Source organism: Ovis aries, chromosome 22, assembly GCF_016772045.2.
Source record: "Ovis aries strain OAR_USU_Benz2616 breed Rambouillet chromosome 22, ARS-UI_Ramb_v3.0, whole genome shotgun sequence".
Lineage (NCBI taxonomy): Eukaryota > Metazoa > Chordata > Mammalia > Artiodactyla > Bovidae > Ovis > Ovis aries.
Genome location: NC_056075.1, coordinates 42,148,430 through 42,173,649, shown reverse-complemented (window position 1 = coordinate 42,173,649; position 25,220 = coordinate 42,148,430). Strand labels below are relative to the sequence as shown.

General features: G+C 48.6%; 1 protein-coding gene across 1 annotated transcript in view; it reads right to left on the bottom strand.

Moving 5' to 3' along the window:
* LOC101102109 (deleted in malignant brain tumors 1 protein) overlaps positions 1 to 25,220 on the bottom strand; it is a 75,183-nt gene that overhangs the window by 30,093 nt on the left and 19,870 nt on the right. Inside the window, 11 exon segments of the mRNA XM_042238611.1 lie at positions 92 to 403; positions 5,911 to 6,217; positions 6,602 to 6,620; positions 10,242 to 10,292; positions 13,037 to 13,203; positions 13,205 to 13,365; positions 15,643 to 15,860; positions 17,731 to 17,884; positions 19,923 to 19,955; positions 22,191 to 22,223; positions 22,835 to 23,168. Of these exon segments, the coding sequence (XP_042094545.1) occupies positions 92 to 403; positions 5,911 to 6,217; positions 6,602 to 6,620; positions 10,242 to 10,292; positions 13,037 to 13,203; positions 13,205 to 13,365; positions 15,643 to 15,860; positions 17,731 to 17,884; positions 19,923 to 19,955; positions 22,191 to 22,223; positions 22,835 to 23,168 (1,789 nt within the window).

Below are 25,220 nucleotides of genomic sequence, written 5' to 3'. Positions count from 1 at the left end.
GGACTTCCTCATGGCTCTAAGTACACTTGGGTGAAGACTCATGCAGCAGGAATGTCATTTCGCCCACCCCAGGCCCCAGCATCAGGCCCACCTGAGCAGATGACGCCAGCATCCTCATGGTGGCCACAGTTGTGGGAGAACCAGCCACCATGCAGACACTGCCACAGCCTGGCTTCAGTCCCCACGCATTTCACATCATCTAGGGCAATGGGGCCCAGGCCTCGGCCGAATCTAGCCCTCCCAGGGGCTGACACTGCTCCGCCACAGCTCAGCTGCCGGCACACCACCTCGGCGTCCTGCAGGTCCCAGCTGTCGTCACACACGGTCCCCCAGGTATCGTTGAAGTGCAGCTCCACGCGGCCCTCGCAGGGCTGGCTGCCATCAACCAGCCTGATCACCGCGTCTAGGAAACAGACACACCTGGGTCACTGCTCTGCCTGTGAGGAGGTTCTGTGCCTCTCCTCTGAGCTGACAAGCTTCCTGGGGCTCCCTTCTCATTCTAGTATGGGACTGAGGTGGGTTAAGGAGCCTACAAAGGTACTTTGGGTTTCATCATTCAGGTCAACGTGATTTGGGGTGGTGTATGCTTTTTTGAGGGCTTCCCAGGTGGCTCAGTGGTAAAGAAACCTGCCTGCTATGCAGGACACACAGGTTGGATCCCTGGGTTGGGAAGATCCCCTGGAGGAGGAAACGGCAACCCACTCCAGTACTTTTGACAGAAATCCCATGGACAAAGGAGCTTGGCAGGCTACAGTCTATGAGTTTGCAAAAGAGTTGGATACAACTTAGTGACGAAACAAAGCAACAACATGCTTTTTAAAGCTCTTTCCCAGACAGGACTGCCTGCTCACAGAGACCAAAGGAGGTCCCCAAGCTCCCTGTGTGATGTGGGGAGCACAAAGCTTGGGGACCCTGGCTGCTGTTGCCCTAGTCAGGACCCACATCGTCTAGGCAGGCATTCTGAGTGCGAAGGCTCGGGGACAACATCAGCCACGCACCCTCTCACCCGGGGTCACATGCTCTATCATCAGAAGATGTATGTGGACATGTGGTTTCATGGAAGCACTGGGCATTCAACCACTTTCTCTAGCCAGATCTGGAGGGTAAACTAAGGCACTTGGGACCCCTTTCCCCAATCACAGAGTCAGTCATCCGCCCTTCCTGTCATTGCCAAGCAGGGCCGGCGGCTAAGATAATCTGAGAACCTACCAGTGTTGTTCTCATCTTGCAGAAGAGCCTCGTAGGATGCAGAAAAGCCAACATTGCTGACAATGGCATCGCTTTGGAAGACCACGGTCAGGCGATTTGCCGAGGAGGTAAATACCAGGGTTGTGCCAGAACAGAACCTCCCCAGCGAAAAAGGTTCACTTTGTGGGCCATCGAAGATTTCAATGAAGTCATATGGGCAGTTGTAAAAGTTTTCCAATCTGTGAAGTCATGACAGCATTCAGATCTAGCCACAGACTTTCCCCCAGGAGGCACCACCAAGACTGTTCTAGGAAGGGCTCTAGAAGAGCTGCCTGAAACCTACATCTCTTCAAACAGGATGGAGGAAGCCATAACCTCATTGGTGCCAGCAGTGCATATCTTCCCAACTCTAAAAATCTTCTAATTTTTTGAAGTTTTCATTCAATTGTATTTTCTGAATATGCATTACAAGCATAAAAAATACAGTTTAAGTGGTAATGGTGGGCACATGGTTAAAAGCAACTTTTCTTCCAGCTCTGACTAGTCCCCTTCCCACAAGCAGCTCCAGTGAACAGTTTCTATTTGTTTCCTTCCAGAGATGGTCTATGCATAATGTCAGTCCCTATGCTACTGGCCATGATCTTACAGATCATTCCATAGCAATACACCCTATGTGTGAAATAGCAATCAAGATTGCTGGGAGAAATACCAGTGACCTCAGACATGCAGATGACACCACCTTTATGGCAGAAAGCAAAAAGGAACTAAAGAGCCTCTTGATGAAAGTGAAAGAGGAGAGTAAAAAAGCTGGCTTAAAATCCAGTCCCATCACTTCATGTCAAATAGATATGGAAACAATGGAAACAGTGGCAGACTTTATTTTCTTAGGCTCCAAAATCACTGCAGATGGTAACTGTAGCCATGAAATTAAAAGGCACTTGCTCCTTGGAAGAAAAGCTATGACCAACCTACACAGCATATTAAAAAGCAGAGACATTACTTTGCCAACAAAGGTCTGTCTAGTCAAAGCTATGATTTTTCCACTAGTCATGAATAGATGTGAGAGTTGGACCATAAAGAAAGCTGAGCACTGAAGAATTGATGCTTTTGAACTGCGGCATTGGAGAAGATTCTTGAGAGTTCCTTGGACTGCAAGGAGATCCAACCAGTCCATCCTAAAGGAAATCAACCCTGAATATACATTGGAAGGACTGAGGATGAAGCTGAAGCTCCAGTACTTTCGCTACCTGATGTGAAGAACTGATTCACTGGAAAAGACCCTGTTGCTGTGAAAGACTGAAGGAAGGAAGAGAAGGGGATGACAGAGGATGAAATGGTTGGATGGTATCATCAACTAGATGGACGTGAGTTTGGGTAAACTCTGGGAGTCGACAATGGACAGGGAGGCCTGTTGTGCTGCAGTCCATGGGGTCGCAAAGAGTCGGACATGACTGAACTGAACTGTGTGACAGCAATAGATAGATGTACCAAAATCTATTTAACTGACCCCCTACTGGTGGGCAATAAAACTGCTTCCGACCTAGTGCTACTATAAGAATGCAACCAAGATTTTTCTCAGTGCACATGAGATTTTATCTGTGGATCAATTTCCTGGAACTGGAATTGCTGGGTTAAAAGATCCACATGTTTAAATTTTGATCTGGGGACTTCCCTGGTGGTCTAGCAGTTAGGAATCCACCTGCCAAAGCAAGGGACACGAGTTTGATCCCTGGTCTGGGAAGACCTCACAAACCGAGGGGCAACTAAACCCGTGCACCAGAACTACTTGAGCCCGTGTGCCCCAGAGCCTGTGCTCCACAGCAAAAGAAGCCTCCACTGTGAGAAGCCTGCATGTTGCAACGAAGAGTAGCCCCCACTCACTGCAGCTGGAGGAAAGCCCACACAGCGACGAAGATCCAGCACCACCAAAAAGAACAAATAAATAAAATTTAAAAAGCTTTTTTGATCAGTATTACTGGATGGGTCTCCAAGGCCTTGCTTACTCTTGAGAACTAAATATGAAAGCTGACTTTTTTGGCGAGAGTGGGGAGTGGGTGGTGGTGGTAGCAGGCAGTATAATCGAGTAAAGAGGAGAGCATAAGCAGGAGCTATTTACTCACTTGATCACTTCGAAGGTAAGTCTGACACGCGCCCTGCTATCCACTTGTATGTCCCAGGCACACACCACATTTGTGGGGTATTTTTTCGGATACCAAGGGCTGGAGAATGAGCCCGAATTACTTGTCAGCAAACCGCCACAATGGATATTTTCATCTGCAAGAAACAGTGAAGAAACCCCATCTGAAGGAGGCACCAACCTCTGCTGGTGTTTTTAGAGGGATCAAGAGGGGATAGGAACAGAATAAGAACTTCCAGAGCTGCTTTTGCTTGTAACTATTTTTAAAAAATAGCTTTGGAGGCTCTTGGAGTTTCCCAAGTTGCTCTTTGTTAGATAAGATCATTACCTGTGTCCTCTCAAGCTTATTGTGTGTGTGTGTGTGTGTGTGTGTGTGTGTTTTCTTTGCCATGTGTACAGTATGTGGGATCTTAACTCCCTGACCAGGTATTGAACCCGGATTGGAGGCGTGGAGTCTTCACCACTGAACCGCCAGGAAAGTCCCAAATTTATACTGTTTTTGTGAGGAGAAATGATCAGGACATAAGGCTGAGAGGGCTTTATGAACCCATATACACTGACAGGTCTGAGCACGTGTTTTAATGAAAAGGGAGCAAAGACGATGCAAGCCAAAGGCTCCCTGTTCAATGCAATGTGACTTTGTGCTCACAGAACAGCTGTGTTTGTTAGGGGACCCTTTGTTGTGTTATGTCCAAACTCCAGCTGAAGTCAAGACCACAGTTACTTAAAGCATCCACTTTGTGGCTGAAATACTGGCTTGGAAGTGGCTTTTCTAAAGGGTTTTCTGTGCTGGAGCTTCTCATATGTAAAAGGAAGCAAGAGCATTCATTCGGTTGCTTCAAATCCTACAACTGAAAACAAAACAGACATCAAGTCACGAGAAACTTTAAATACAGCTGAAGTACCTGTAGGGGAGCTGTCATCAGTCGAGCCTGTGAACATACAGAGAAAAAAATGATACTGTAAGCAAGGACTTTTATTCAGAAAACTCCTTTAAAGTATTCAAAAATATCCATGTGCAGATCTGTGACTGCTCGTGCGGTAGCGGACAGAGATACGCCTTTGCTACGAGAGGCTGGGTGTCTGGACAACAAGTATGCAGACAAGTGTAGCTTGATACAACTTGTCGAGGGATGACCCTGGGTTTCTGTTTCCTTGCTCTGCACGTAACTATTGCATGATCACCAATGCAGGCAGTTATCAACCCCACCCCTATGGTGACTCCACGCCACTGCATGCAAACACCGATTCAGGAAATCCCAGTGACCAGGGACTGCATTTCTGGTGAATCTGAATTTTCCTTCCCTCCTACCTCTCTCTCCTCTCACCCTCTGATGCCCCTCGCCCCCAAGCCCCACCATTTTGCCAATGCTGATGGACTGCCTTGCTCTTGTTAATTAACAAGAAATAATTTAATCAGATGGTGTCCCAATTACAGGATGAAAAAGTAGCTAGGATTCACTCATACCAGGGACCTGGCAATGGGTTAAAATGTTTGGAAGTTGGTCCTGCTTTGGGGTTGCTATCAATGTCTGTTCCAAGACAGAAGAGAGAATAAGAGATGGATTAAGACAGTCACACAAAGGAAATCAGGCTTTTTAAATTTTTTATTTGCCTGTTTTTTTTTTTTTTTTTTTTAAATCAAATGCATTCTGTTCTGGGCAGCTAGGAGTGTAGCACTAAATCCATCAGGGTCTTGGAAAAGACCCTGATGCTGGGAAAGATTGCAGGTGAAAGGAGGAGAGGGGGTCAGAGGATGAGACAGTTAGATAGCATCACTGACTCACTGGACACGTTGCTGTTGTTCAGTTGCCAGGTTGCGTCCAGCTCTTTGACTCCGTAGACTGCAGCCTGCCAGGCTTCTCTGTCCTTCACCATCTCCCGGAGCTTGCTCAAACTTATGTCCATTGAGTCAGTGATGCCATCCAACCATCTCATCTTCTGTCGTCCCCTTCTTCCCCTGCCTCCATTCTTTCCCAGCATCAGGGTCTTTTCCAAAACCCTAGTAATATAACCCTCTATGCAACCAATGAAGCTTTCTTTAAAAAATATGAGTGATCTATGACGATTATTTATTTTTTTGCCATGCAGCAGGTGGGATCTTAGTTCCCTAACTAGGGATCAAGCTCATACCCCTTACACTGGAAGCTTGGAGACTTAACCACTGGACCCCAAGCAAAACTCCTCACCACAGCCTTTAAGGTGGGACTTGGAGCATTTCCTGGCTTCCCTTGTGGCTCAGCTGGTAAAGAATCTGCCTGCAGTGTGGGAGACCTGGGTTTGATCCCTGGGTTGGGAAGATCCCCTGAAGAAGGGAAAGACTACCTACTCCAGTATTCCGGCCCGGAGAATTCCATGGGCTAATATATAGTCCAAGGGGTCACAAAGAGTCAGACACGACTGAGTGACTTTCACTTCACTTGAGCATTTTACAAGCACAATGATTCAAGAGAATCTCTTCAGCAAATTGACTTAAAAAGACGGCGTGGAGCCCACAGCTCCGATTACTCCCAAGTCACCCCTCTTCCCAGAGGCTCCAGGGGTGACTCCCCTCCACCAAGGTGTGCTGTGTCCCGGGGGCTCACCTGAGCAGACAACGCCCGCATCCTCGTGGTGCCCGCAGTTGTGGGAGAACCAGCCGCTGTGGGGGCACTGCCACACCTTGGCCTCATTCCCCGTGCACTGTACGTTGTCCAGGATGATGTGGCCGGTGCCTCCACCAAAGTAGCTCTGCTTCGGGGCCAACAAGGCCTCGCCGCAGCCAAGCTGCTGGCACACGACCCTGGCGTCCGTCAGGTCCCAGCTGTTGTCACACACGGTGCCCCAGGTGCCGTTGTAGGAGAGCTCCACCCGACCCTCACATCTGTGACTGCCATTTCCCAGCCTCAGGGACTCACCTGGGGATGGGAAAGCAGAGTCTCCTGAGCTGTGGAGCTGAGCCCCATCTCTCTGGAACCTTCTGCCCAAGAGAGGATCTCTGACATTCTCCTATGGGCACCTTTCTGCATAGCCAGCTCCTGCACTCTAGAGAGGGAGACCCTATGTCTTGATGTGCCAGGAATTGTTCAGTCACTAAGCTGCCTCCAGCTGTTTGTGACCTCATGGACTGCAGCACGCCTGACTCCTCCACTATCTTCCAAAGGTTGCTCAGATTCATGTTCATTGAGTTGGTGATGCTATCTAATGATCTCATCCTCTGCCACCCCCCTCTTTTGACTTCAGTCTTTCCCAGCACCAGAGTCTTTTCCAATCAGTCAGCTCTTCGCATCAGGTGGCCAAAGTACTGGAGCTTCCACTTCTGTATCAGTCCTTCCAGTGAATATTCAGGACTGATCTCCTTTAGGATGGACTGGTTGGATCTCCTTGCTGTCCAAGGGCCTTTCAAGCATCTTCTCCAGCACCACAATTCAAAAGCATCAATTCTTCTGCACTTAGCCTTCTTTATGGTCCAACCCTCACATCCAGACATGAATACTGGAAAAACCAGTACTTTGTCTCTACAGACGGACCTTTGTTGGCAAAGTGATGTCTCTGCTTTTAAATAGGCTGTCTAGGTTTGTCATAGCTTCCTGGTTTATGACTGGGGTAGGTCAGTTAGTGCCTGTTGAATCTGCCTGCAATGTGGGAGACCTGGGTTGGATGCCTGGGTGGAGAAGATCCCCTGGAGAAGGAAATGGCAACCCACCGAGGTATTCTTGCCTGGAGAATGCCATAGGCAGAGGAGCCTGGTGGGCTACATACAGTCCACGGGGACACAAAGAGTCGAAGACAACTGAGCGACCAACACTACTACTGGCAATTGTTTCTGAGTCCCTTTTATACTCTCCGAAGTCCCCTGACGGAGGGAAAAGTGGCACAGCATCTGCCGAGAGCTCTGTAATCGTCTTCCTATCTTGTATAGGAAGTGGTCTGGATGGTGGTTTCTGCATTGAACTCGGCTGGAAACAGGTGGGCTGGCAGTTGAAGTTTGAGATGGTTTTCTCCTAGAAGGATCTGCTTTATTGCATTTCTGCTTCCTTTGGAGAAGGAGGAGGCTGTTGTCATGCGCCCTCCCTCAACATGCACGGCCCTGGTAAGACGTGAGACTCGGCTCTCTGTCTCTTTAGGGGGACATCTTGGTGGAGGAAGACGACAGTGAGGGGCAGAGCAAGGGGAGGGGTGACCTGGGGGCTGTCAGTGTCAGAGTGCTGTCACTCAGATGTCAGTAATACGGGTGGAACCCACAGGTCAGATTTACAAAAGCATCTCCTCTCTTAAGGGAAAGGGTGCACATTAGACCGGACATCCCTCTGAAGTCTGCGTTAGGATACCCACCGCTCTCCCTTTCGTTCTGCTGGACGGCACTGTATAGGGCGTAGAACCCCATGTTCGTGATCCTGGCATCACTCCTGAACACCGTGGTCAGGATGTTTGAAGAAGAGTGGAATGTGAGCTCGGTTCCAGCACAAAATCTGCCCAAGGAGAGTGAGGCGACTTGCTGTCCATCAAACACTTCGATGAAATCGTAAGGGCACCCGTAGACATCCTCTAAGCTGAGGAGGTGAAAGCAGAGTTAAGCTCCCCAAGGAAATCTGCCAGAATGTTATACATAAAGTCAAATTTTTGCATCACATGCAGCCAGAAACTGCAGTCTCCTGCCAGTCTCCTGCATCTCCTTCTAACCACACATCTCCCTCGTGGACTTGACCCCTCTGATGCTGTCTGAGTCTGCTGCCCTCTCGGTCCCCTCCCTGTTGGGACTGGTCCAGGTCAGCCAGTCTCTTGTCTCTTCTGGTCTATTTCAGCTCCCCCACCAAGGAGGGATATGAGGAACAAATGAACTGAGGGTATTTAGTATGCAAAAGAAAAGTCTTAGTAGGAACAGGATAGAAATTTTCTGAAGAGGAAGATGATCTCTTGTGTGTAGCACCAGGTGGAAAGATAAAGGTCAGAAAAGGTAATGACGATGAACAGACTGGGGTTCAGCCAGAGGAAGAGGCTGTGTCCCAAACGGGGCCGGCTGAGAGTGGAGGGGTGGGTCTTCAAGTGTGGGTCACCCCAGCTGGGGCTCCCTCCATGATGGCGTCAGGGATGCTCATGGGGTCTTCTCCAACTGCATGGGAAGCTGAGCTCAGTGATTACAACTCCTTAAGTGATACTGGAGCCTATTATACAGAGTGAAGTAAGTCAGAAAGAGAAACACCAAATACAGTATATTAACAGATATATATGGGATTTAGAAAGATGGTAACAACAGTTGGACTATAAAGAAAGCTGAGCGCCGAAGAATTGATGCTTTTGAACTGTGGTGTTGGAGAAGACTCTTGAGAGCCCCTTGGACAGCAAGGAGATTCAACCAGTCCATCCTAAACGAAATCAGTCCTGGGTGTTCATCGGAGGGACTGATAGTGAAGCTGAAACTCGAATACTTTGGCCACCTGATGTGAATAACTGACTCATTTTGAAAAGACCCTGATGCTGGGGAAGATTGAAGGCGGGAGGAAAAGGGGCCGACAGAGGACGAGATGGTTGGATGGCATCACTGACTCAATGGACATGAGTTTGCATAAACTCCGGGAGTTGGTGATGGACAGGGAAGCCTGGCATGCTGCAGTCCATGGGGTTGCAAAGAGTCGGACATGACTGAGCAACCGAACTAAACTGAACTGAACGATGACTCTATATTCGAGACAGCAAAAGAGACACAGATGTATAGAACAGACTTTTGGACACTGTGGGAGAAGGCGAGGGTAGGATGGCTTGAGAGAATAGCATTGAAACATGTATATTATCACATGTGAAATAGATCACCAGTCCAAGTTTGATGCATGAAACAGGGCACTCAAAGCCGGTGCACTGGGATGACCCAGAGGGATGGGATGGGGAGGGAGGTGGGAGGGGATTCAGGATGGGGGACACAGGTACACCCATGGCTGATTCATGTCAGTGTATGGCAAAAACCACCACAATATTGTAAAGTAATTAGCCTCCAATTAAAATAAACAAATTAATTTAAAAAATAAAATACAATCTGAAAAAAAAATTAAAAAATAACTCCTTAAGCTCAGATGACCAGACCAGTTTTCACCTAACATGTGAAGGGATTTGTCAGATGGTGCTGTAGGCAGAAGGTTTGTGTCCCCTCAAAATTCATTTGTTGAAACTTAACCCTCAATAGTAATAGTCTTAGGAGGTAGGGCCTTTGGGCAGTGACTAGGTTGTTAGGGCAGAGCCTTCATGATGGGATTAGTGCCCTCATAAAGAGGCTGAGAAAGCTCCAGGTCCCCTCCCTCAACTGAAGTCATAGTGAAATCCAGCCATCTGTGAGCCTGGAAGCAGGCCCTCGCCAGACACTGAGCCTGCTGGTGTACTTATCTTGGACTTGCCAGCCTGCACAACTGTGAGAAACAAACTTCTGTTGCTTATTAAGACACCCAGTCTATTATATTTTTGTTCGTCATGTCACGTCATCTAGTTACTCAATGGTGTCCAACTTATGCAACTTCACGATCCACCAGGCTCCTCTGTCCGTGGGATTCTCCAGGCAAGAATTGCCAGTCTCTTCTCCAGGGGATCTTCCTGACCTAGGAATCTCAGCCAGGTCTCCCACATTGCAGGCAGATTCTTTACCATCTGAGCCACCAGGGAAGCCCAAAAGATAGATAGGTCCCACAGAGATTTGAACTCTGATCACTGGATTCGAAGTCCACAGTGCTAACCATTACACCATGGGGACGCTACAGGAAATAAACTTCTGTTGTTTATTAAGACACCCAGTCTATTAAATTTTTGTTATAGCAGCTAATGAGTCAGGCACTTGGAAAGGCAACCTCTTGGGGAAAGCACGATTCAAATCCAAACCGGCCCTTGAAGCAGAGAAAGACACAACTGCTTACTTCAGGGTGGGGATCGTCAGCTCTACGCGGTACTTCTCAGCCAGGTGGATCACCCAGACACACTCCACGTCAGTGGGGTAGTTGGTTGGGTACTGGGGACTGGAGAAGGATCCTGACAGACTTGAAATGACACCCCCACAGGAGCTACTTCCTCCTGTGAAAACAGGATGAGGAGACCCATGGCTGGAGTCTTCAAACAGGTACCTTACCTTTTCCCAGGTATGGAACCCAGAATCCCACCAAGCTCAAGAGTGAATCACAAAATGGGAAGGGATCATGCTGGTGTAGACATAGCCGTGGCTGGAGTGTGGTCGAACCCCCAAGGGGTGAGGGTGAGGGTGGAGGAAAGATGTGTGATGGGTAGGCAGGACCCTAAGATTGTAGGTGAGGCTGGAAATGGATTGGATATATACATGGCAGTTGCGGGGTGTCAAGGACACTTCATTAATCCTGTCCCAGCTTCCTGTCATGCAAATCAGCTCAACTGAGATGCAGACAATCCACCCATTTGGGAGGGCTCCATCCCCCGCTTCCTCTCCCTCATGCAACCAGGACAGCGGATGTCTATTCTACTTTTATGAATTATCACCACAATTCTAATTCATAAAAGCAGAAAAAATGGTTGGATGGCATCACTGACTCAAGGGACATGAGTTTGAGCAAACTCCAGGAGATAGTGAAGGACAGGGAAGCCTGGCATGCTGCAGTCCATTGGATCGAAGAGTCAGACATGACTTAGCAACTGAACAACAATCATCATTCTGTCCTTTAGGGGTTATACTTTCAATGCAAGAGTGTTACCTGGTAGGACAGGCGCTTGGGGAACAGCAGCTGCAAAAATCAAAACCAAAGAAAATCAGGAAAGAGATTCGCCCGATGACATCACCTTCTACTTAAGTGCAAATGAACGAAGGTGCTACTAGTCTTGAGTCTCAATACATGGTGTGGACACACTCATTCCTCTTAGCTCCCCGACTGAGATGTAGCTACTCCCCTTCTCTCGGTGATTCACCAAGAAATCACAGACAACGCAGTCATGTGATTTGTTTTCTCTTCTGCGCTGGGCCCACCAACCCAAGGGCTGTCCTGAGAGTGACCAGTCATGAGGCATCACTCACAGTCACAGCACCAGGCTCGTGAGCATGCCATTGTCCCTGCAGACATTTATCAGGTGCCAAAATACCGAGGGACAAAACCTGGGAAGCTGAGAGCCGTGGTGGGGAAAGGCAGGTTGGACAAGGAGTCCAGGGAAGTAAGACGTGCCCCTTCGCACGGACCCACCTCTGCAACCCACACCAGAAGGCCTACAAGGGATGGTGTCTTCCACCTGGGATGCCCTCGGGACCTGGACTGGAGGAAAAGAGGCCCCCACCAAGTATCCCTCCACGTGCGCCATAGCGGCGCCAGCCAAGGATTGGGGCAGTTGCCGGCCACCGTGCCTGGCCCCCAAACACTGTGAGGTGCACCCCTGGCCTTCCCCAACCCAGACTCCCACGGAGGGCACAGGGTGGCAGCAGTCACTGGGTAAAGCTGGGAGGAGGCTGGATGGGGCCCAGGGTGCCAGTGATCAGGGAAGCTGGCAGTTAAGAACTTGTTCTGCAGAGGCAGGCATGTGCCAGAGGCTCTGACAGCTGAAATCTCCAGTGTTGGGGGCTGCAGATCACATGGATTTTGAGTAGTTTACCTGAAGAAGGTGTACCTTCCTCTATCCCTGCTGTGTTGGCTAAGCCAGGAGGCCCACAGAGGAGCCGTAACCGTTTTTGCTTCTCACGCCCGATCTGCTCTTGACCCACTGGGAGAGTTTGACATTCAGTGTGTCTTTCTTTGCCTGCATACCTTGATTCTCTAACTCGTGTTCTTGAGAGGTAGACCTTCCCACCTCCTCTACTCCACATCAACCCTCTGCTTGGCTACTGCGATGGGACATCCTCTTTCAGTCCCTCCTGTCCCTCCCTGATCTGCCGTCCAGAGAGGAGAGTGTCGGATGCTATTTCCTTTGGGCAACATGAGTCTCAGCTTCTCATACAAGCCGCTGGCTCTCAGCCTTGGCCACACACTGAAATTACACAGGAAGTTTTAAATATCACCAATGACTGGGTGAGACCCAGAGGTTCTGAGGTGACTGGTCTGGGGTGCAGCTTCAGTATCATAAAATTTTAAAGCTCCCTGGGTGATTCCAGAGTCTAGGTCACTGTCCACCTCTGTTGGGATGCTGAAACAGGTTGTGCATGTTAGTTGCTCGGTTGTGTCTGATTCTTTGCGACCTCAAGGACTGTAAGGCCCCCAGGCTCCTCTCTCCATGGAATTCTCCAGGCAAGAATACTGGAGTGGGCTGCCATTCCCTTCTCCAGGGGATCTTCCAGATCCAGGGATCGAACCTAGATCTCCCTGAAAGAGGTTATATTTCTTATTTACTTTGCAGAGATATTGGAAGTGCAGGGTCAGACCTACCTGGGGGTGCAGGAGTCACGTCTGGAGCCCAGTCCCCTGCATCTGCATGCACTGAAAAAGATAGATTTAGGAAATCTGTGTTAAATTATATCAGGACAAGTGGCGGTTTTCCGCAGGTCCCAAGCAGGCAGGTTTCCTGTTACACAAGCAAGAAAGGGCATGTTTGGTAAACAGCTCCAGACCCTAGAGGAGCTGCAGAAGACACGCCTTGACAATTATGCGGCCCTTGAGGGTGTGTTCCCAAGAGAGCCCAGTTCTTGGCATTCTCTGTCAGCCTGGCTGAAGGGACACCTTCTGCCAGGTCACCAGCCCTGCTCTGCACACACCTTCTTCCATCCCTGAGCTGCTGAAAGATCAGAAAAAACCTGCCCCTGGAAGAGAGAGCCAGGTAGCTGAGCAGACGACGCCAGCATTCTCATGGTGACCACAGCTGGGGTCTGACCAGCCGGAACTGGGGCACTGGCCAAGGCGGCTCTGGCTCTCGCTCCCCGAACTCTGCAGGTTGTCCAGGAGGATGTCTCCAGAGCCCAGGCTGAAGTGGGCCTTTCCTGGGGGCAGCGATGGCCCGACCCCACCCCAGCTGCCAGCACATGACCCCTGCTTCATTCAGGTCCCACAGTTCGTCACACACAGTGCTCCAGGCTCCCTGGTGCAGGATTTCCATACGTCCGGAGCACCGTTCAGAACCATCCACCAGCTGCAGCTCTGGCTCATCTTCCAAACAAAGCAAGATTTTACCTTTGAGTTTAGGTAGTTTTAAATAGGAAGGATTTCTAGCTCCCATATTTGCAGCTAGGTCAAATAAATGCAAGAATGAAGCCTTATTAAGGCTGTCTCAAGTCTGTAATACATGAGAGAGGTGGGTTTAGATTCCAGCTCTCCTGCTCCCTAGTTGTATAACCTTTGACAAATTATCTCCCTGGGCCTCAGTTTCCTCATCTGTAAAATGGGGTGCCAAGTCAACAACAGCATGCACACGAAGCACAGCGCTCAGCCCCGATACACCTTGGGTCCTACAGATCTTGCCCTGTGCTTCTGTGGGTCACAAAGCTGGGTTCCTGGGGCAATGGGCTCCTGGCTGCTTCTCTGGGCAGGTCCTGGACAAGTGTTTGGATAAGCGTAGATTTAATCCCCTGAAGGCACCTGGCCACAAGGGAGTCTATGACTCCATAAAGCCCAAAGGGACTGGCTTTTTCTGAGTTGACAGGCTGTGTCCTGCTGGAATCACCTGCTGTCCCCTGGCGACACCTGGGGACATTCTTCCCTTACTGTGCTCACAGGCTTGCCTTCTTTCAGTTTCTTTGACATGTCCAACTCTTTCCTCCCTGAGAGCCTGCGCATTGCTCTTCTCTCTGCCAAGAATGCCCCTTTATAGTCACTCCTCACATATGGCCTGCTCAGCAAGGCTGTCCATCCCTTTCAGTCCACGGTAGCAGCAGCTCCATCCCACGTGGCTCTCTGTTCCCAACCTTATCACCAGCCTCACATCATCTTGTTTATCTGCTTGTTTGCTGTGTCTTGATCCTCCCCCACTCACCCATACCTGCCCGACCGTAAACTGCAGGGGGGAGGGCACTGTACTGTTGGTTGCATGGGGCTGGCACACAGTAGGACCTTAGTGAATACTATTGGATGAATAAATGATGATCCTGAGTCAATGAATCATCTGGATTTCAACTCCTGGACTTTACTTAGCCTCTCCAGGGCAAGATCTCACACATGCCTTTGGAAGGTCAAATACATAAGGAATTCCCTCATTCAAAAACACCCTCCCAGCCCCCCACCCCCCAGCCTTAAAATACAAACTGGAAATTTCTACCTGAATTCCTAGCGACCTGAGTTACTGTGGCCCCACAACTGACAGATAAGTATTTTTTTGGGTGCAAACTGGACCTGGCTCTGGAATGATGAGCTATAGGGTCTATCCATTAATGAGTCCCCATAGTCAAGGCTATGGTTTTTCCAGTGGTCAAGTATGGGATGTGAGAGTTGGACTGTGAAGAAAGCTGAGTGCCAAAGAATTGATGTTTTTGAACTGTGGTGTTGGAGAAGACTCTTGAGAATCCCTTGGACTGCAAGGAGATCCAACCAGTCCATTCTGAAGGAGATCAGTCCTAGGTGTTCACTGGAAGCAATGATGCTAAAGCTGAAACTCCAATACTTTGGCCACCTCATGCAAAGAGTTGACTCATTGGAAAAGACTCTGATGCTGGGAGGGATTGGGGGCAAGAGGAGAAGGGGACAACAGAGGATGAGATGGCTGGATGGCATCGCTGACTCAATGGACATGAGTTTGAGTGAACTCCAGGAGTTGGTGATGGACAGGGAGGCCTGGCGTGCTGAGATTCATGGGGTCAAAAAGAGTCGGACACGACTGAGCGACTGAACTGAACTGAGGCCTTTAATGTGGTGAGTCTAGGGTTCAAAAAAAGCAAGATGTAAAGTGAGCCATCTGGTGGAGGGAGGAGGATTCTTGGAAGACAGACTTTACCTTTCAGCACCCTGGACAGTAACAGGTCCAGGGCGGTGGGCTGTGATGGAGGCAGCCGTGGAGAGGAGCTGCCTGCCTGTTCGCATATAGGCTGCACATGTGCTCAGTAGCTTGGTTGTGGCTGACTCTTTGCGACCCCATGGCCTTTAGCCTGCCAGGCTCCTCTGTCCGTGGGATTTTGCAGGCAAGAATACTGGAGTGGGTTGCCATTTCCTCCTCCAGGGGATCTTCCTAACTCAGGGATGGAACCTGCATCTCCTGCATAGACAGGTGGGTTCTTTACCACTAGTGCCACCTGGGAAGCCCATCACCGCTTTATTTCAATTGCCCACGAGACCTTCTTAGTGAAAAAAGCTAGCAGTGATACAGCAGGGCCTTTCTGGCTAATTGTAGGGGAGCTTTTAAAACTGAAGCCCATGCTTCTGCTAATAGGAGAATCCCTTAAATTAGAAAACTATTATTTTTTTTTCAAGGCCAAAAGCCTACTTGAAGCTTCTTACCTGACTCTCTTCTGCCCTGGGGTATCGCATTGAACAGAGCATAAAAGCCAGTGTTGGTGATCATGGAATCACTCCGGAACACCACAGTCAGGATGTCAGAGGAGGAGAAAAACATCACAGCCGCTGAGGCACAGAACTTCCCCATGGAGAGTGAGGCGATCCTGGGGCCATCGAAGATTTCTACTGAGTCGGACGGGCATCCAAGGATATCTTCCAGTCTGGGGGAATCATAGCAGAGGCTTAGCAGCTGGTTAGGGCTTCCTAGATTTTTTTTTAAATTGCTTACTTAGGTTTATTTTTGTTTATTTATTTTTTGGTTGGGCTATGTGACATGCTGGATCTTAGTTCCCCCAATCAGGGTTCAAATCTGTGCCCCCTGCAATGGAAGAAGATTGTTAATCACTGGGAAGTCCCAAGGCTTCCTAGATCTTAAAGCTCGAAAAGTATGACACGCACAGAATTAACTACTTGGATTATACTTTGAATCACATATTAATACATAAAATATCAGTTAACCTTCTCAGATGCCTTATTAGCAAAACTTATTTTATCTCTTTCTGAAGAATGTGTGAGGTTTATAGCCGCAACTCAGTAATAGAAACTTAGAAATCATACTGATTTTAGCCAATCACAACTTACATGAAACCTCGGGAGACGGTCATCCTGACTGATCAACATGTAACTGACATCACAGCCCAATTTTCCTAACTCTGTATTTCACAACATTCTTCACACCCAAATTCTTGGGGAGGAAAAACTTGATTTTGAAATAAAAACAATGTCAGCATGTGGAATAGTATTTGCACTTTGGTAATTATTCACAGGGATGTGTATGAGGGCTGATTGGTTGTTGTTGGCCCCCGCCACATGACACATGGGATCTTATAGTTCCCCAGCCAGGGATCAAACCTGGGCCCCCTGCATTGGGAGCAGAGTCTTAACCACTGGATCACCAGGGCAGTCCTGAGGGCTGATTTTGAAGAAATGGATAACTGATAACATGATAGGTTTTAGAGGTGTGGGTTCAAGCTTCTCACCTCATTATGGGCTGTATCCTTAAGGTTTCAGTTGACAAAGATAACACATTTCTAGAATATTCTTTGTAATAGGGCATGTCTGAGTCCATGGGCCGAGCAACAGTGGAGTGCATATGAGAGGGGGATTTTCATAGCATTTCACAGTATTGCTGTGTTTGTTGCACGGTCTGTGTCATAGTCAACAAGGAGAAGGGCTTTGCACAGACTCCCCTTAGCGTTGTACACTGGTGAAGAGCGGGGCCTTTGACATCCAATGGACCTAGAAGGCTGGCCTTTGGTGAATAACCTCTCTGAGTCTCAGCTTCTTAGTCTTTAACTGGGATGATAAGGACATCTTTATTAGGGCTATAGTGATGCTGTAATGTGACAAGGCGTACAGAATGCACAGTACAGAGCCTGAGCATGCCAAAAATGTCAGTTTTTATTTTATGAACTGACAATAAAAGAATGGCAGTGACGTAGAAGAGTCTTTTTATGTCAGAGATGAAGCATTGACTACCATCTCACTTCATTTTAAGGCGACATATAGAGGATGCAGGGCTCATGGCTGGAGTAGTCGCCTAATGCATGTGTAGGTAAAGCTTCTTACTGCTTGCTTAAAACTCAGATTAAGAAAAAGAAAGTCTAAGAGGATAAATACTGGTACCCAGTGTACAATGAGGGCAAAGCTGAAAAGGACAATTTTAAAAAATGAATTTAAAAAAACTCCTCATAGTAATGTTAAGTCAAATACGTGAATTAAACCACTTAATGAATTTTTCAAGGCAATATTCTTATTTAGGTAGACTCTTCTTTTAAAGGGGGCTTCCCATGTGGTGCTAGTGATAAAGAACCTGCCTGACAATGCTGGAGACCTAAGAGACACGGGTTTGATCCCTGGGTTCAGAAGACCCCCTGGAGGAGGGCTTGGCAACCCATCCCAGTATCCTTGCCCGGAGAATCCCATGGACAGAGAAGCCTGGTGGGCTATAGTCCATGGGGTCACAAAGAGTCGGACATGACTAAGGTGACTTAGCATGCATACGCTTCTTCTAAAGAGTTGTTTCCTTACTTCAGAGTTGGAATCATGAGTTCTATGCGGAACTTCTTATCCACATGGATCTCCCACACACACTGGATGTCTGTTGGGTAGTTTTCCGGATACAGTGGACTGGAAAATGAGCCAGAGAGACTAGAAATGACCCCTCCACAAGAGTTCCTTTCTCCTGAAACAGCAAGAAAAAGGATGTCAGGATATGTCCCCATGGCATCACTTCTGTCATCCCACTAAGGACCTGGTGGAGTCAGGCTGTAGTCTGAATAAATAGATCTGTAGCCTAAGCATCTTCTGGGAAGGACAGCCTATTCAGTCTAATTGTGATGGGTCAGAATGCATTCGAGAAGGAAATGGCAACCCACTCCAGTATTCTTGCCTGGAGAATCCCAGGGACAGAGGAGCCTGGTGGGCTGCTGTCTATGGGGTCACACAGGGTTGGACACAACTGAAGCGACTTAGCAGCAGCAGCAGCAACAGAACGCACTGATGCGAGAGCTCCCCACCCTCCTCCCTCTGTCATCCAATGGGGAAAATATTATCTCTGTCCTGTTGACTCTTTCTAAAGTGGAAGGTCTCACTTGCTGGGAGATAGGTGGAGCTGATCAGCTTGAGGGTTTGGGAAAGAGAGGCAGAGACAGAGGTGGAGCTGTACGTGGTGGGGAAGGGGTGACTTTGAGGATCTGAGGGTCTGAGGAACTGAAGACAAAGGCAATGGGGGTGGTGTGGACTGTTCTGGGAGAGTGTGACTGGGATATCCCTTTAACTACTTTTTCACCAGTTTTTCTGGGTAGGTTGCCTTTCCTTCATCTCAATATCTACTCAGACTGGAGCTTATAGGTTTTGGACTTTAAAGAATTAAACAAGTGAAATCTAACTCTTCCATTCTGGTTGTCATATTAATATAACTATATTATTTAATATAATAAATTTATACACACACACAAACATATAAATTTGAAACAGCACACCACATGAAAAAGGCAGAAAGCTTAGAATCATCAAATTATTTTAGAGGAAATTTGAAAGCATAACATTTTATTAATCTTGTACCCAAACTATGAAGATGCTGAGCTTTCTTCTTTCTCCCCTGAGCACCTTGCAATCCTCCTGGAATCTCACAGATTCCTGGTCTTTCCCACAATGGAGGATGGGAAGTGGTGAGGGACACAGGAAGTCCAGGGAGCTGGTGTGGACTGCTGTTTGTCGGTTACAAATGTCAGACTGACACTGAAACCCCCCTGGGACTGGGTTTCCCGAAGCCTCTACACATTACTTTGCCAACAAAGGTCCATCTAGTCAAGGCTATGGTTTTTCCAGTGGTCATGCACGGAGGTGAGAGTTGGAATATAAAGAAAGCTGAGCGCTGAAGAATTGATGCTTTTGAACTGTGGTGTTGGAGAAGACTCTTGAGAGTCCCTTGGACTGCAAGGAGATCCAACCAGTCCTGGAGAGAGGGACTGGGAGATCAGTCCTGGGTGTTCATTGGAAGGACTGATGTTGAAGCTGAAACTCCAATACTTTGGCCACCTGATGGGAAGAGCTGACTCATTTGAAAAGACCCTGAATGCTGGGAAAGATTGAAGGCAGGAGGAGAAGGGGACGACGGAGGATGAGACATGGCTGGATGGCATCACCGACTCAATGGACATGAGTTTGGGTAAACTCCGGGAGTTGGTGATGGACAGGGAGGCCTGGTGTGCTGCAGTCCATGGGGTCACAAAGAGCTGGACACGACTGAGCGACTGAACTGAACTGAACTGCACACGGCGGGTGGTGATGGGCTGGTACCCTTCGTGGGCGCCTATTACAGGACTGTGCCCACAGGAGGCGGGCTGAGATGGGCAGATGGACTGAGCCACGTTTTCTTCGAGTCCCTTGTCCCCCTCCTGCCTACTCTGATCTGGGCAGATCCACACGCCCCTTCCCAGCTGCTGCTTTTTTAGTTAAAAAATCAGTGTTTCCAGGCATTGGCCATACTAATGCCACGCCCCTCAGCAAGGTGAGAACAGAGGGGATCCTCAGGCTGAGTCCTGGCCGCCCCACCTGATCGTGGGAGGGGCTGTGGCGGGTGTAGCTGGGGCAGCAGAGGCAGCCCCTCACCCACGCTAAGCCAGCCTTTGTGCCCTATCCAGGGCACACCGCCTAGCATTTCGTCTGATGGTTCTTTTGAAAGGGAGTAACCATGTCAGTTTAAAACAAGCAACTACCTGTTACATGATCCTGAGATGCTGTGGAAAGACCTAGAAGGGGGAAAAAAAGGGGATAATGCTGACATCAGGAGAATTAGTCTCATCTGCAAGTTAGCAAAATGTAAAGGGTTTCCTTAGAAATGTCCGTGTACTTAGGGCAAACAGAGAAAAGTGTGAAGGTGCTGACTGAATGTTCTCTACGGTCCTGGGGCAGGCTGAGGAAGGCTGCAGGTTTTCCAACATGCCTCTGGTCATGGGGTGGGGTCTGGTCCCCTCCCTGGAGCCTGGGTGGTCTCTGTGGAAGCTCTGGCCAGCAGAATATGGCAGAAGCTGCGCTGTGCCATAAGAGACTGGCAGCTTGCACTTCCTGTCTCTGGGAACACAGGCTTGCTCACAGCACGCTGAGCCAGCCTGAGCCAGCCTGAGCCACTCTGTAAGAAGTCTTATTCCCCTGCTGGAGAGGCCCTGTAAAGAGGCCCTGAGACCACCTGGAGAGGAAGCAGGCCCTTGGCTGAGTCCCCACCAGGCCCCCAGGCATGAGAGTGCATCTGTCCTGGACTCTCCAGACCAGCCACTGGGTGGACCTGCTCTACACTGCATGGAGCAGAAGGCTCTCCCAGCCAAGAACTGCCCCAGTTCCTGACCCACCAAACCATGGCTTATAATTCAGTGGTTGCTGCTTTAAACCACTACATTTTAGAGCAGCAAGAGAGGGCCAGATGGCTCCTTTCATGCAATACAGTGGCACTGGTTTAGACGCTAAGTCGTGTCTGACTCTTGCAACCCCATGGACTGTAGCCCACCAGGCTCCTCTATCCATGGGATTTTCCAGGCAAGAATACTGGAGTGGGGTGCCATTTCCTACTCCAGGGGATCTTCCCGACCTAGGGATCGAACCTGAGTCTCCTGTATTGCAAGCGGATTCTTTACTGCTGAGCCATCATTCACGCAGTATGGTCTTCCCCATTTCACCATCAATCCATGTAATTTTCAGTTTAGCTGAATTACATAAATGGGAAAACTATAGATGAGGCTTAATTTGAATATCCACTGCCCTTGACCCCAGCACTGGCCCTTTAACTTTGGATGGCCTTTCTCCTCTTACTCACGACCCCAACACACAAAGCTGGTCTCCCTCCAAGAATACTCAGAACACATTCAGGTCATCTTCAGGCAGATGACCGAGTCAGATGCTCCTGTTAATGACATGTGCCCTGTGGTGTTTTCTGAGGCTGTGCACGGACAGGATTCAAAGGGTGAGAGATGGGGTTTAAAATTCCAGTTTTACTACTTTCTAACCGAGCTATCCTGGGAAGGCTTCTTGATCTTCCAGTCCTCAATTGTAGGGATTAAATAAACGAGTTTATTCAGAAACCCTAGCATCAGGCCTGCTGCTATGTAGATGCTTAGGAATGTCTGTTGCAATGAAACGAAATGCCTTTTCACTACCTTCAGCATCATTTCAGAATCATCACATCATGTGGTGTTTGACTTTTCCAATCTTCAGTTTTTATTATAGAATAATATCATTCAATCATTAACTTAAAAAACTGTTTGAAAACAAGCAAAAGATTCCCAATATGTACTTTGGGGTCAGACTGATTAGTATCAAAGCTTAGTCCCCACATTAACTTGTTGAATGATCCTAGGAAAATCACTTAACCTCTCTGCATCTCAAATTACTCTTTCTGTAAAAGAATATTTAAAATGCATTTTTGCAGGTTTCCCCGGTGGCTCAGATGGTTAAGAATCTGCCTGCAATACAGGAGAACTGGGTTCAGTCTCCGGGTCAGGAAGATCCTCTGCAGAAGGGAATGCCTACCCATTCCAGTATTCTTGCCTGGAGAATTCCATGGACAGAGGAGCCTGGTGGGCTACAGTCCATGGGACTGCAAAGAGTCAGACATGACTGAGAGATTAACAGTTTCACTTCCTGAAGATAAAAGTAGTAGCCTGAGCTAAACATCTCCCGTTTTGTGTTAGTTTTTGCCTGGTCTTTGTGTAGTTGGGGCCAATGAACGGATGTGGTATATTAGATTGGTGGTCAAGAGCCTTGACACCTGTGGTTCAAGTCCAATGGCTACACCTTGGTACATTACTAATTTTCTGTATCTCAGTTTACCTATCTTGAAAAATGGGAATAATCAAACAACTTACTTTAAGAGGTTATTGGGCAGATTAAATAAGTTACACAGGCCCCAAAACAGTGCCTGAAAGCATTTATAAGTATTCAATGTTATTATTATTATAAAGTTGCCTGAACAACAAAAAAAAATATGGACATACCTGGAGGTGTGGGAGGAGGCAGGTCTTTTGAATCTGAATGCACAAAAAAAGACAACAGGTCACTCTCTTTAGTGAATCCAAAGTTTGGAGGAGGTAGGGTAACAAGGGGGCCGGTGGGGAGGAAGTGGGGAGGACCCTGGTCTTTTTGGGCCCAGGACTTAGAGCGCTGCTCCTGGGACATTCCAGTCAGCCTCCGGTAGGGTCCTTGGCCCCAGAGGGTGGGGTAGAACATCTGGGTCAACTCTGCCCTTCCCCAGTCACCAGGGCTGGATTACCCGTGGCCCCTCTTATGCAGGATCACCCGGATCATCTGTTAAAATGCAGATTCCAGCATCCCTTCCCAAACCTAGTTGATCACAATCTCTAGGTGTGGGGTGGGGTCCAGGATTCAGCAAGGTGGGGCTGTGGGGTGCCAGTTCACACTAACATTCAAGGCCTTCCATGTGCAACCGGGGGGTGCCCAGGGCAGGGCGTGTGCCTGAGCCCAGTGCCTGGCACACAGTGGGCACTCGTGGATTGGCTGACAACAGAATGAGCAGACGGATGGTTGGATGGGTGGTTGAAAAATTCCACCTGGGATGCATAGTTCCACTATGTCTTCAACCATGACATCTGAAATTATAGCCCGAGAGGGGAGAGGCTACCTGAGCAGATGACCCCAGCATCCTCGTGGTGGCCGCAGTTGTGCTCCAACCAGCCCGAGTGGGCACACTGGCCCAGGTAGCGCTCCGCCCCGGCACACTGCAGGTTGTCCAGGAAGATGTCTCCAGAGCCTGGGCCGAAGTGGGCCTTCCCGAGGGCGGACATGGCCCGACCACACCCCAGCTGCCGGCACACGACCTCGGCTTCGTTCAGGTCCCACAGGTCGTCGCACACGGTGCCCCAGGCCCCCCGGTGCAGGACCTCCACGCGTCCTGAGCAGCGTCCTGAGCCGCCCACCAGCCGCAGCTCCGGCCAGTCCCCTGCAGACAGAGGGGCCTGTGAGTCCCCAGGAGACCGCTGGAGGCCCACTGGCCCCAGGCCTCGGAGGCCAGCGGGATGATGCGGGTGTGCAGGGATGCCCCTGTCTTGACCGTGGGGCCTGTTCCTCACATCTCTCACGTGTGTCTGAGTTGCATGCAGACTGTGGGGCCTTCAGTCAGTGTAATGTCATTTCAACAGTGTTCGAAGTGAAACTGACTGCCTTTCATGTTAAGCTCTGATGATACAGATGCAAATCAAAGAGGTATATCTCCTGCCTCAGGAAGCCTGCAGTCTATTTGTTAGTTAAACACAGACACAAGTTTAATACTTTCTTACACCAGTACAAGGCCGTGAAAAGAAAGACCAAGGTGCGCTCAAGAGAGTGATGGGGTGTGGCTGCAAGACTCCTCTTAAAACACTGAGGAGGACCAGGTCAAGGACAGACTCAGGGAAATGCCTTTGAGTAAGGGGAAAACTTTTGCAAAAAGACCTTGAAGTGCCATTTCATGCCTGCACATATGTGTCTCTAACCCACACACATAGAGACATCATCACCTGTAACAATATCGAAAGGAGTATTTCCAAATAACACTTTTAAATGGCATCTTAAAGCCATGAAAATATCAGCAGCTTAGACAAAGAATGAACTGAGCCCAGCAATAAATCACAAAGAGCTGATATTCAAGTCCCATCAAAAGAAAGGCGTGACCTACCTGAGCTGTTAGATGAGTCTCCTGCCTCTGTTTATGTAGAGAAAAAATGTCAGTCTTTTTCTGAAATCCTGACTTTTATAACCAACAGCAAAGATTTTCCTTACATCCTTATAAATGATTATTCATCTGATATGGGAAAAAATGAGTCCCTGTAAATATCACAGTATTGGGAGAAACAGATTCAGCTATAGACATAGGAGGTTTCTTGCTGGTTGTGGGTTGGTTACTGTGTTATAAGAAAATGATCAGATGGATGTGCACATTTGGATGATATGACCTAGACTCCTGATTTTGAGGCAGATGAGTTTCACACTGGGGACATCTTATGGTAGCTCAGATGGTAAATAATCTGCCTTCAGTTCAGGAGACATGGGTTCATTCCATGGGTCGGGAAGATTCCCTGGAGAAGGGAATGGCAACCCACTCCAGTATCCTTGCTTAGAGAATCCCATGGACAGAGGAACCTGGCAGGCTACAGTCCACAGGATCACAAAGAGTCGAACACAGCTGAGCGCCTAAAACTCCACACTTCAGATTTGGACAGTCATTCCCCAGGGCATTGAACCTTAGGAATAAAAACATCCCATGAGGCTGTGACTGGGTTGGACGTGCCGCAGATAATAAGACACCTCCAAGTAAGCAGATGGGTTAGTGAACGCTCCAGCAAACAAGACAGTGTTTTAAAATATGCGCCTCCTAGGACTTGCCTGGTGGTCCAGTGGCTAAGACTCCACGCTCCCAGTGCAAGGGGCCAGGTTCAATTCTTAGCCAGGGAACTAGATCCCACATTCTGCAACTGAGAGTTTGCATGCCATGTCTAAAGATCCAGCACATTCCAAGGAAGACTTCAGACCCCTAGTGCCATGACTAAGACCTGGCACAGTCAAACAAATACAAATAATTTAAAAAAAGATGTGCCCCCAATTAAACCACCAGATGCAAAGAGCTGACTCATTGGAAAAGCCCCGCTGCTGGGGAAGACTGAAGGCAAAAAGAGAAGAGGGCAGCAGAGGATGAGATGGTTAGACAGCACTACTGATTCAGTGGACATGAATTCGGGAGAGTGAAGGACAGGGAAGCCTGGCGTGCTGCAGTCCACGGGGTTGCAAAGAATCGTACATGACTTAGTGACGGAACGACAACAACCAGTTAAAAGTCCCAGACACCAACTCCGTCTCATGTGGCATGTCTATGAACAAGGGCTCTTTCAAGTTCTAGTTACCAAATCTCTCGAATCACACCAGGTATTACAGCTGCTGGTTTACAGAGATTATCTCGCTATTGGAAAGGGCTATTACTAGACCTTCCAGAGGTGATTAACTCACTTCTAGCTGTTCACACCTAAAGAGATATA